Here is a 13489-nt window from a genome sequence, read left to right as displayed (position 1 = left end):
AGGCTGTGAAACGCTACTAGTCTGGAGTTTCCATTGGCCTTCATGAACCAGGGCAGGGCTTTTTAGCAATAAAGAACGTGGCTGTGCCCTTTACATGTTGTAGAGAAATCACTCTCTGAAAATCACAGCTTCAAACATTGCACAGCCAGGAACTGACTTTGCCTGAATTGATAATATTCAAGGCTTTCTTTGGTAGCGTTACACTTGATGATGGTAGGAGAAGAGTGAAACTACTTACCTCAGAAAAAATTAGTAGAGAGCCAATCAGCGTGAAGGGCGGTATTAAAAAGGTGCAGAATAGGAGTGCTAGAAACCCATACTCAATTATGTCAGTAGCAACGATGCAGAAAATGGTGACCTGAAACGAAAGCACAGTACGGCGTCACTAAAGCACAGTGACATGAATGACAGCTTCTTTTCAGAGAGAACAGGAGCTCACCTCATCAATGCTCCTACTATAGATTTGTATCTCATGCAATACAGCATTGCCATCATGCTTTTTTCTTTGTGTCGCAAACCATGTCACAATTTTATTGGAAGGCAACGCTTTTCAAACACAATGTGTGTAAAAACCAGATTTTGATGATGGAATTCTTTGGTCATTCATTTCTATACATCCTTTTTTCACTTCAGTATAAGTCTTGGATATCTTTCTAAGTCTAAGGATACTGGTTATTAATTTTTACAGCTGGATATTTCTTTGATTGAATGTGTAAGAGTTGATCGTCAAAATTTTGTTGTTTGATTTTTCTGGTCATATTAATTGTGGTATACCTTAATATTTTCTATATTGAGACTTTCAGCATTGAAGATTAAAATCTTTTTATTTAATTTTTCATTTCTATTATTTTGTGTCCAGGATTTTATTTTTGCCTACATGCATGCCTGCATACTGTGTGAATGCCTGGTGCCTGAGGAGGCCAAAAAGAGGATGTTGGATTCCCTAGGACTGAAGTCATAGACAGTTGTGACTCAACATGTAAGTGTTGGGAATTAAACTCTGGTCCTCTGGAAGAGAAGCCAGTGCTCTTAACACTCAGCCATCTGTCCACCTCCCCCAAATTAAAATCTTCTTTGTACATTTAAAAATTAACAGTTGTCAAAAATGTTTCCAAAAATATTTGTGACATTCTGTTCCTCTAAAAGCCACAATGGGAGTGTACATTATACCATACCTTGCTCACTCAAGGTGTTATAGTCAACTATTGTAGGCATCACTGTCCAAGTGCTAACACTGAATGAGTAATTTATAATTTTAACATTTATTATGGTATTTGCCATTGGCTTCTCAAATCTGTGCTCTTGAATTTATGTTTATTTTCTACAGGGCATGTTTCAGAAACCATGTGATGTTTCTTTAACCTGTGTGATTCCCTCCTTTACTTTGATAGTTGCTAATACTCAATCAACATTGCATTCTGGAATCAGTCGTTGGTTATTGTTCATTATTATTCTTTTTGCAGTATTTAAATATTTTTATTCTTGGAAGAAGGTAACCATACATTTATACAATGTATCCTGATCATATCCAACACTACCTTCACCCTCCAGCTCCTTATAGTACATACTCAAGGTCTCCCCAGCTTCATGTCCTCTTTTACTTTTTGTTGTTATTACTCTCTTAAATTTCTTCTAAGCCAGGTGAGGTGGTGCACACCTTTGATCACAGCACTCAGGAAGCAGAGGCAGATCTCTGTGAGTTTGAGGCCAGCCTGGTCTACAAAGTGAATTCCAGGACAGCCAGGGCTACACAGAGAAACCCTGTCTAAAAAAAAAACAAAATAAAAAATAAAAAGAAACTTCTTCTGGGTTGGCTTTACTGTCTTTTTATCTAGAACATTGTCCTTTGCTTGTCTAAGTAAACATACCAACAGTTTTATACACTCACACACATGTGCACATGTACACATACACACATGCATAGCCCCCTCCCCACATGCACACACACAACACATGAGCACACAAACACATGCAGTACTGGATTGAACCTACAGCATCACTCACACAAAGCAAGTGCTCTATCACTAAGCTATAGACCCAGGAATATTATCTTTCTCAGCTTTGAAATAATTTTCCAAAAGAAATAATTCACTTTAAGTTTTTTTCTAAGTGTTTAAATGTTACCTTTTTAATTTTTATTTAATCTTCAGGCACATTTTGTATTAGAGTTCATTCTTATTGTTGTATAGTCTACACATTTTGAAGTTATAATAACATGTATTTATCATTGTGGTATTATGCAAAGTATTTCATTGTCCTAAAATTTCCCCATGCTCACCTACCCATCTTTCCATTTTCATAACTTTTGGCAACCACTAATCTTTTTTATTATTTTCATAGTTTTTCTGGAATGTCATGTAATTGGAATCATGATATGTAGCCTTTTCATGTTGTCTTTATTTCTTGTCTTTCCAAGATTGATAGCTCATTTCTTCTTAGAAGTAAATAATATTCTATCACATGGATATGCTTCCATTTATTTAACCATTTACCATCTTGATATGTCTTGGTTAGCTCTATATTTGGGCAATTATTGATAAAGCTGCTATAAACATTTGTGAAGCTTTTGTGCAGCTGAATGGTTTTATTCAGTTTTTGTTTGAAGGAACTGTATAAGAAATTAATTCCTTGAGTTTATGTTGCTGTAAACAACTCATTTGCACAACATACCAAAGGCGAATATATAAATAATTTTTCCTAAGAATTCCACTGCTAGGTTTGTATCCCCAAATACGTATATGAATGTATACATAGATGTGCCAAAGTATACACAATACTGACTTCCTATCAGTATTATCAATAACAGCCCCAAACAGGAAACCATTTGATAGGTATCAACAATGGATAAATCAATTGATGGATATATCTATCAATGGTATAGTATAGCAATAGAAATAAATGAATGGCCATGGGGGTAGAAATCTCTACCTCCTGGATCCCTCAAGCTCTGTATACATACACCCACACATACAGTACAATTTACATAGATCTATGATCACCTTAGAGCAATTAAAATTTTCTAAAAAGAATTATTAATTTGCCGTTCTGTTTAGTACAGTGATTAAAATATATGCTCCTTGAGGCTGGGGAGGCTCAGGGTTTAAGAGCTCTTGCTACTCTTCAAGAGAACCCAGGTTCATTTCTCAGTGTATACATAGTGTCTCACAGCCATCCTCAACTCCAGTTCCAAGGGATCTGACTCCACAGGCACCAGACACACATGTGGTATACATACATACAAGCAGGCAAAACACTCATACACATAATAGAAAATAAATAAGTCTAAAACAAATTTTAAGTAAAATAAAATATATGCTCCTAGATTTATTCAAGAAAGAGTTAAAAATAAAACAAGAAGCATCACGTGCATACTTACAATTAAGAAGAAAAATGACCAAATACCACTATTTTTTCTGCCATTACGAAAAATGAATGAAATTACGTATGTCAAGAAAACAAGAGATGATGCATATCCAATACTACACAGGATCTGAAAACAGAAGCATTCAGGTTACACAGGCGACTACTACTTAGGAAAGTATTCATGCTTAACCCTCAACTCTTCATAATCATCAGAAGCATAGGCAATTTGAAGTTCTTTGGTTTAACAATAATAATAATAATAATAATAATAATAATAATAATACTGGTGGGGAAGGCTAGGCAGGAGGGAAGGGAATGAAAAGGCCTCCTGATGCTATCTCCTTTCCAGGCATCATTTGAGACACGAATCCCAACATGTCTGCTTCCTCCCAAATGAATGGCCTGACTGATGGTTGCTAATACCTGGCAGATAATGAATTTTAAAAATGTCAAAGTAGACAAATTTTAAGTGCTACACTGAAACATTTCTAAACTGCTTATAACAAATTTTCAAGTACTAATCTTCCATGGCTTGGTAAATAAACCAGTGCGGAGAACCTTCTGTTTGTAGTAGATGGAGATTAGCACAGTGACCCACAACTGGCCAAAGGCCAGAGTATAAGAGACTGCAGAATGCTGAGTCCTAAATGGAACATAAACACCGCACACCTCTCCCCACCACCCTGCAAGGCTCAGACATCACCGCAGAAGAGGGGGCAGCAGGGGTGTAAGAGCCGGAGGTGGTAGACGACAGAGGAAACATCTGGACACAGCAGGGCAGCTGCCCCTATGAACTCACAGCAGTTGTGGTAGCTCGCATAAGATGTGTGGGCCCAAGTTAGGCATACAATTCCACTCCGAGCCATGGAGCTACTGGCAATTATTAGCTGCAGAGAGGTGGTGTTTTCTAAGAGTGTAGCCCCTGGTAAATTGCATAATCTCCAGTGGAAGACCACACTTGTGAAACTATTTGGGCAGCACGAGTTGGTCTTGAAAGATTTTAAGGCTGCAAGGTATGAAGCCAGAGTCGAAGCCATGGCGGCTTCACTTCAACACAGGAGCCATATTGTTGTTAACTACGAGAATCGTTTTCTACAGAGGAGGACTGTACTGGCGGTGGAGACAGACAGAACGCAGTGGGGGAGGGACTGGCATGAGAGGAGGAAGGGGAAACTGCGACCAGGATGTAAAATAAATAAGTAAATTTAAATAAATAGATACGGGGATGGGGGGTGGGAGAGACTAAGTTTCTGTTTTCTAAACCTGCTGTACCTTGTAAAACATGTCTTTGAACCTACACTAAACTTGTGACCCCATGATGCATCATTGTCCTTTGCCTTGTAAAATATGTTTTCAGGATACCTTGATCTATACCCGTGGCCACCAACCCTATGACATATGACTCTCCACCTTCATGATGTGTATTCTTGCCTTTTGACTGTATTTTTCCTAACAGCCCCCGCAAATGTGCTTGCAGCATTTTTTTTTTATTAACCTTGTGACTCTTCCTCATAAAAGGGACCTGAAAAAGCTAGTCCATGGCTACTCTCTAAAGTTCTGACTTAGGGTGAGACAGCTGGCTGGCCAGACCGGGTGCACCTCTAAAATAAAGTTTGCTTTATTTGGTCGGTTGTGGAAGTGGCTTTTCTCCTCACAGATTAGAGATTAACAAAGGTTGAGTGAGTGAATTAAGAGTTGAGGGAGAGGGGATACATAGGATCAAAACATGTATGAAGCTCTTAAAGAACTAGCTTAAAATAAGATCAAAACAATACAACATTGCTGGCCTTTCAATGGGCAATAACAGTCCTCAGGATACTTGGGACTAACTGCAAGGGTCATGACAGGGCCTTCAAAATGGCCCAATAACAGCAACATTAAAGGGCAAAGTGACAATATAAGATGGTGTCTGTTACTCATTCTTTGTCCAAAGCTAATACAACCAAAAGGTAAGCTAATAACATGAGCAGTTCATTACTATCTCTTCTTATCCTTGACATATCCTGAGGCCTAAGCCCCCCAGAGCAACTGACAGCTCACTCCAGGGCTAAGTCAAACAATGCTAATAATATTAATGTGAGATAGTTCCCACTCTTGTTGATCCAAAAGTGCAGAGAGCTGCTTTCGAGCTGATTTTGTACCCAAACCCCTATTACCTTGGAAAAGGACAGTTTTTGCACCCTGTCAGCAAAAATGACCATCTCATTCTTTCTCTTTTCATAGCGTTCTCACCTTCCTCCACAGTCTATCTTTTTCCCTGTGCTCTATGAAAGTTTAACTATCCCTCTTATTGTTCTCGATCCCTTCTCTTGGCAGTTGCTAACATTCCCGGCTTGCATGTCCTGGAATTTTTCTCTTTTGAACCTCAACAAATTATTCTCAAGTTATTTTCTTAGTAAGTTTTTTAAATTCTTATATCAATGGGACCCAGATAGAACCTGCAAAAGAGACTCCTGACCCTAGTGACAACGTTCATGGAAAAGATGGTCTAATAAAACTTTATTCCAAAATGTAAGGGATTCTAAATCTTTACACTTACCTGGATTAACAGGTTTTCAATTATAAATATAATCTCCTCCTGGCTAAAAACACAGTCCATTATTTGCATGAGAAGGAGAATCAAAAAGTACAGGGGAATGTCCACCAGAGCCTGTCCACACCAGTAAGCAGAAGGGTATAGGCCTGAGGTCCACAGCTGGGAAAGAATTTTTTTCTGATACAACAAACAAACAAACAAAAAACCAGAAAGATCATCATAAAATTCTGAAAAGCTGAAAGTAGGGAAACTGTAAATACATAGTTACAGCAACTATTTTTACTATATCCCTTTAGTTATTACTTTTGTTTGGCAAATGACATTGCTACTTGCCATAGCCATACCCGAGAGGAACTGATACTATTTCAAAATGAGATGGATAGATTGACCATAAAGGTATTCGCCATAAAGGTATTCATCTAGGACGTGAGCATTGTTGAATACTGTCAAGAATATTGATGTTAATAATAGATCTTTATTGAAAGCTTTTCAAGTCTAATTTTCTTTTGATAAAACTGTTGGGCATGACTCTTTGATTGGCAGCTACCAGATTCTGTGCTTGGCTGCTTTGGGCAGGAACAGATATTCTAATTCCAGGGAATCTGACATGCTCACTGACCTCTGTTGGGCACTACATGCATGTGATATATAACATAAATGCAGACAAACACTCTTACACTTAAAATAAGACTTAAGGAATAGGAAAATGAAAACTGACCCATTATTCATGGAAATAAGAAGTTATAGAATAGTCAGAATTTACAGGAAAAAAATATTCCTATTTTAGTGGTGTTCGTTCCTAGGGAGAAGAAACAATTAACAAATGAGAAAAGTCCTATGATCATAAGTGCCATTTATATATTTCTTAAATGAGTTCACATGGCAGTGATGGGGATCTATTCAGACTTATTAAAAGGGGTGGGGATTGGTCTGAAATTATTTTGTGTTGACATATGAATAACAAGAAGTCTTCTGTATAAATAAAGAACAGGGTGAAGGAGAGGACAACGGGGTCTCAAAGAATGATCAAGTGATATTTGACATTGGTAAGTGTGAAAGCCATATTTTTAAAAATGGGATGGGTAGAGGGGAATTTGCAGTAAAGAACGAGGAAAAATGGACAGAAGATGAATAATGCAGGGCTCTGACAGGCAATGTAAAAAATTAAGACAATTCTAGCTGCATGGAGAAGTTAACTAGATACTGTTATTTGAACTTCTGAATGTTCATTCTGGTTGGGTGGAAAGAATTCATTGCAAGTGAGGATACCAGCAGGTAGCTACTGCCGTGGTCCAAGCAGGAATAGTGGTAATACAGACTAGGATGTAAACAACGACAGTAAGAAATTGATGGATTTGATCATTGGGAACAGAACGTAAAGGAATTACTGATGAAGTGTACAAGGAATAAGGAAAGGAAGGTAAATCCAGAGTTTTACCCCAGAGCAAATATAGATTATTAATAAGAATTACTGAGGTGAAAAAGGTTAAAGATGACAGATCTACCCAGGAAAACTTTTCCTTTTTGTTCAAATTTGAAATATCTATTTCTCATCTCTATGGAAATATCAGCTGGTTTGTGATATATGTAGACATTGATAATTTTGAGAGTAGTGAAAGGGGACCCTCACACTAAACTCTATAGAGGGCAAAAAGGCTTTGTGCACACAGATAAGCACTGGAAAAGCCAGGAAAGTTAAACACACAGCTTATCTCTTGTTGAAGAGATTAATGAGATGCACAGCTGCTCTTCCTGGACTGCCGGAAATGACATCACTTTACAACCTGGTGGTGATCCTTTGCTTTTTGATGAGACAGCCTCTGCCTTTTCTCTCAGAAATTTATGTTTTTTTCTTATCCAAGACCTTTTCCCCTAAACCGTGAGCATTGCTTTTAGACCATAAAACCCACTCTTAAAAATGATGTCATTTGTGCTGTACAACAGCCTAAGTGACTTCTGTGTTATCTTAGGGCCAGGTCAATCCTGAATCCCACAGGCATTATATTTACCTCAGTCATTCACCCTAAATCTTCGGTGCTATCTCTGAGTCAACAGTACCCATTCTTCTGAAAGAAGCCAGACGCGTTTTGTAAGGAATCTCAGTGCAAACATGTTTTAAATTGTGCATTTGGGCCTGGGTTAATTGTTATCTGAATACTTTTTTTTTTTTTCAAAAATTGTGCTGTGCTTGAATATGACTGAAGTAAAATGATCTGGGTCAGACTCTGGAAGTGCTGATCCAGAGTCGGTTACAATAAAATCAGGCTGAGGAGAGTTTCATTCTTGTCTCTTGGTGGATCATTTTTTCCTGACTGCTGTAAAACCTGTAGGACAATCATCACACTTTATATATTTAGACATCAAACACACTAAGTATTACTTCACCGACTCCTCATGGGAACCCGCTGTAACCCAGGTGTAGCCATCATGCAGTTCATCAGTGACAAACTAAGGCAAGTGTGTGAATAAACAGCTTTTAAAATTTATTCAGCCTGAAAACTGAAGAGTTAAGAGCAGAAGAAACTAAAATTAACTCCAGTCCATAATCACATCTCCTGGGCACTCACATGGTTCCGTGTGACAAAACCAGCACCTGGTGCTGATGTCAACACCGTGAAGAGGGGAATGGGGTTCATTATGGGCACTGGGAGTACCGGGGAGGCACAAAGACTGACAAAGCCTTCTGGAATTTTATATGAAAACATCACAAATTTAAGTTAAAGGGGAATTTTTTTTCAACAATAGTCAAAATACTGTAGTGATTGGATCTGGACTATTTAACTGAGTAATTTCATTACCAAGTGAGAGTGTGGCTATGTCTGTCGGCAGTTGTCTATTAATGAGACTAAGTGGTACATACTTAAAAGTTGTCTTTAATACTAGCTGGTGGCATTTCCCTGTTTACGAAAAATGTATTTTACTCATATTTTGACAACCTATTATTGAAATGATTGGTTGTACATTGCAATAAACACATACATTAGATTCACTACCTACATGCAAATCTATGTGGACAACATTCAAAGGAAATTTTCCAGGGGAAAAAAAAACAAAAAAAAAACCTGAAGACTTAATGCTTCTTACTTTGTGGTCATTGATGCTGCTCATTGCGATGTAAGGAGTGAGGCTGGCAGCCAATGGTATCCAGAAGAATGTGTTGCTCATGTATCCATGCTCATAAAACATATGCTCCTAAAATTATGCAGACACGGTGAGCAGATAGAAACCAGGTCTCAGATTCATTTATACTGTCTTCACCATATCAACCAAATAAATAATCCCCAAAGCCCTTCCCAAAGTCTCATGAAGTCCCAGACTCTGACTCAGAGATTTCAGCATTCCACACATCAATAGCATGTATATCTGTATCTACATTTAACTATATCTCGTTCTACACACACACACACACACACACACACACACACACACACACACACACACAACTTATTAAATAATACATATTCTTGGACCACCAATGGAGAGGATATTTTTTTCTAATCTTCGAAACTTGTGCCAAAGTAGCTCAGTTCAACATTTATAAAGAGTTATTCCTCTGCTTCTAGATAAGCAAAAGTATCAAATTTAAATGTTTTCAGATAGAAAGTAGTAAGTACATGAATGTTAGAAAGTAATTCATCTGAAAGCTCCTCCCTGAGGACAAGCTTTCATGGTACCAGAAGGTTCCATGTGATTTCTAAAGGAGCCCAGTGTGGTAGAGGTCAATAGCCCTACCATCTATGATGCCTATGAATTAAAACAATGACCAACATGACTCTTATCTTGTTGGTAACCAATAGCTGTCTAATTGGACTTAAAACCCTGCTCAACAAAACAGAAATCATTCCTGGTACAAGAAACTTAGCCAACTAGTAAAGTCATGCATCTTGAAGGAGAACCTGCTGTCACTACTACTACTAATACTAGTGTAATTTATGACCACATTCTAAATTTATCTATGTATAAATTCAAAGTCACTTGAGCTAGTAGCTAGTAGTTTTTTGTTGTTAAGACATCTTATTTCTATCATTAACTATTTGAGACAACGTCTCATGATATAGCCTAGACTTACATTAAAGCAGTGAGCCCCCTGCACCTTCTGAGTGCCAAGATCAAACGCTGTGGCACCATGCTCAACAAGATACTTAAAGATAGATAGATAGATAGATAGATAGATAGATAGATAGATAGATAGATAGATAGATAGATAGATAACAAAAAACCCACAGCCATCTCAGAAGGAAAGGGAATGCAGGCATTTAGGGCTGAGCCACATTTCCTTTTCTAATCCAACATGTCAAACTTTTGTAAAGGAAGTGAAGGAGCAACACACAGTCTCCATCTCTTAACCATGTCTCACACCACAATTTAGCAGTGCAGCATGATTTCTTTTTTCTTTTATTGAAAATGGATTCTTTTCTCATACAACATATCCTGATTATAGTTTCTCTTCCCTCTGCTTCTCCCAGTTCCTCCCTACCATCCCTCCCCTCTGGATCCATTCCCTTTCTGTTTCCCATTAGGAAAGAACAAGCTTCTAAGAGGTGACAATCAGGCATGGAAAAATGGAATGTAATGAGATGAAGCAAAAACTATCATATCAAAGTTGCACAAGGCAAACCAACAGGGGGAAGAGAGTCCCAAGAGCAGGCACATTCTTAATAACAAAAGGCGATTTTAAAAACAATGGAATATGCTCATAGTATCACTTTCTAAGACAAAAGAAATTCAACATAGCAAGGTAAAATGATGACTCAACTACAATCCTTTCCCCAACCTAGATACTGTTAGAGAATGTGAACACAGATGGACAACATCTTTTACATAAGAAAGTCAAAGAAAAGTGGTATTGATATCATTGAGGAGCTACTTTTATATGTGATAAGGATATTATAGCTGTTCATAAATGATTCTTTTAAAAAATTAGTGTGTGTGTGTGTGTGTGTGTGTGTGTGTGTGTGTGTGTGTGTGTGCAGGGAACAACTTTCAAGAGTCAGTTCTCTTTTTCTGCCATGTAGATCTCGGGGGTTAAACTCAGGACATCAGGCTTGGCAGCAAGCACCTTCTACTCACTGCGCTGTCTCATCAACCACAACAATTCCTTTCTTTAACAGATTTATACAGTGAAATATTAGAGATACAAAGATATGACCTTAAATTTAATTCAAATACTCTTAAGGCTATGTTTTTTATAATAATTTAAGTTGGCTTATCAATGTAGGAGGTTATAAAATTCTCTATTAACATGTTTGAAATTTTGTTTTTGTTTTGTTTTTTTTGTTTGTTTGTTTTTTGTTTTTTGAGACAGGGTTTCTCTGCGTAGCATTGCGCCTTTCCTGGAGCTCACTTGGTAGCCCAGGCTGGCCTCGAACTCACAGAGATCCGCCTGGCTCTGCCTCCCGAGTGCTGGGATTAAAGGCGTGTGCCACCACCGCCCGGCTACATGTTTGAAATTTTATATAACAGTTACCTATAAAATAATCAAGAACTATTCCCATGTTCCCACTTATTTTAACTTTTTTTTTTTTTTTTTTTTTTTTTTCGAGACAGGGTTTCTTGTGTAGCTTTGCTCCTTTCCTGGAACTCACTTGGTAGCCCAGGCTGGCCTTGAACTCACAGAGATCCGCCTGGCTCTGCCTCCTGAGTGCTGGGATTAAAGGCGTGCGCCACCACCGCCCGGCCCATGTTCCCACTTATAATCACCCTAATCTGGTCAAGAGTGGAAGTTCTATACTGAAAGATTCTCTTAATGCATCTCCAAGTGAAATAGTATTAACAGCAATAATGACCAAAACTGTAATTCACTGAGCAAATTACCTACGTACTCATGCCTCATTGCTTGGCTTTGTACTACCTTAACCAAGTTAGTCGGGTGCACACCTTACCACATTTACCTCAGCAGAAACTTTTGCAGTGACATTTTATTTGTACATTTTGTTAATTAGTGTGTTAAAGACTACAAAAATCAGTTGTTTTTTTAAAGAAGGACACATAGTCAAATATTGAAAAACTTCTGCTATCAACTATGCCCCACTATCAAGGGCTGCAAAAAAAAAAAAAGGAAAACCAAAGTTTTTCCAATTAATAGTACTTCTTGCTGTCTCAATGCCCCCAAACCATACTGTTTATACTGTTTTATATTCACAGCTAAGTCATGCAGGAATATGTGTTATTTATGTATAAAATATAAGATCATCAGGTTCATCAAAACTAAGATGACATTATTTCTTGCATTACAAGGACTTTCTTAAAATCATCCAAGGTCTTTATATACTTACTTCAAAAAATGTGCTTCTGTCAGTCTGAATTCGTCCTGAAGAATTAAAGATTCCAAGCAGTCCATTGCTAATAATATCCATGAGGACAGGAAAGCAGTTTAGTCTTTTGGTGTTACATGCTATTGAAAACCTGAGATCCTAAAATATAATGAATATTTCTTAATTCTCAGACATAATTACATAACTTAATTACAGAATGATATAGTAACAAGATAATTAAATGGCATATTATGTTTGAAAATTATTGAAATCACTGATAATATAGTAAGACAAGGGCAGAAAAGCAACATTCCCACTGCCTATGTTATTTAATTCCCAATATACTTAAAGAATTTATCACTTTGATATGGATTTCTACACCACTACCCCCAAACATCAGCCACATGACTAGCTGTGCCCATCTCACAAAATTAAATAAAGTGATTTTCAGTAGCAATGGTGGCACGAATGTTATGAGATTACCAACCACTCTGGTTGGATTTAAGGCCCACTCCATGAGATGGAGTTCTGGCCTGGTACTGTAATCAGGAACAAGAACCTGTGACTAAATAGATATCAGGCCCTAGAAAGGAATCTATTACTATTATTCTACCAAATCAGAGGTTTTCAACCTGTATGTCATGACCCCTTTGGGGGTTGCATATCAAATATTTACACTATAATTCTTAACAGTAGCAAAATTACAGTTATGAAATAGTAACAAAATAATTTTATGGTTGGGGGTCACCACAAGAAGAGGAACTATATTAAAGGGTCAGATCATTAGGAAGGTTGAGAACCACTGTGCTAAATGAACATAGTATTAAACAGACCCCTAATGATTTATTGCTGTACCCATAAATTAGTGCATCTCTCAACCCCTTATTAGGGAAGCTTCTTGCAGTGGGTGGAAATTAACAGAGATCCTCAAGTGGTCAATGTGCAGAGAACAAGAGATTGTGGAGTTCTCAGCCCTACATGAGACATCTTTATTAGATATGTTCTCCCAAGGGCTGAGGAATCTTCAAGGAAGAAAGACTTTAAGAGCCAGAGGAGAAGGATTACTACAAGGAAAAGGTGTTTTCTGAACACAACAGGTCAATTACATATGGACTCACAGTTGTTGTGACAACATGCACAAGATCTGTACAAATTCAAGCCAAAAGAAATCTCAGCATGGTGTGGGAGAAGTAGGCACAAAGTTCCACTCCTAGTTGAAGAGCTATTGGCATTTGATAGCTTCTGGGATAAGAAAAATCAGTTTTCTTTAAGGGTGTGATGTCTAGTAAGTCAATCACACTCTAAGGCAGGCAGTTATACCCAAGAGTAGTTGGGC

General features: G+C 37.7%; 1 protein-coding gene across 5 annotated transcripts in view; it reads right to left on the bottom strand.

Annotated features, from left to right (window-relative positions):
• Abca9 (ATP binding cassette subfamily A member 9) overlaps positions 1-13489 on the bottom strand; it is a 71212-nt gene that overhangs the window by 18518 nt on the left and 39205 nt on the right. For all 5 annotated transcript variants that reach the window (XM_028865268.2, XM_028865267.2, XM_028865271.2 and 2 more), the window contains 5 exons: positions 12175-12312; positions 8984-9091; positions 5903-6076; positions 3377-3490; positions 239-358 (listed from right to left, as the gene is read on the bottom strand). In XM_028865268.2, coding sequence (XP_028721101.1) covers positions 239-358; positions 3377-3490; positions 5903-6076; positions 8984-9091; positions 12175-12312 — 654 coding nt within the window. The remainder of the gene's footprint in view (positions 1-238; positions 359-3376; positions 3491-5902; positions 6077-8983; positions 9092-12174; positions 12313-13489) is intronic.

This window comes from Peromyscus leucopus, chromosome 8b (assembly GCF_004664715.2).
Source record: "Peromyscus leucopus breed LL Stock chromosome 8b, UCI_PerLeu_2.1, whole genome shotgun sequence".
Taxonomy (NCBI): domain Eukaryota; kingdom Metazoa; phylum Chordata; class Mammalia; order Rodentia; family Cricetidae; genus Peromyscus; species Peromyscus leucopus.
The sequence above is the reverse complement of the archived record's forward strand: the minus strand, read 5'-3'. Positions and strand labels throughout refer to the sequence as shown.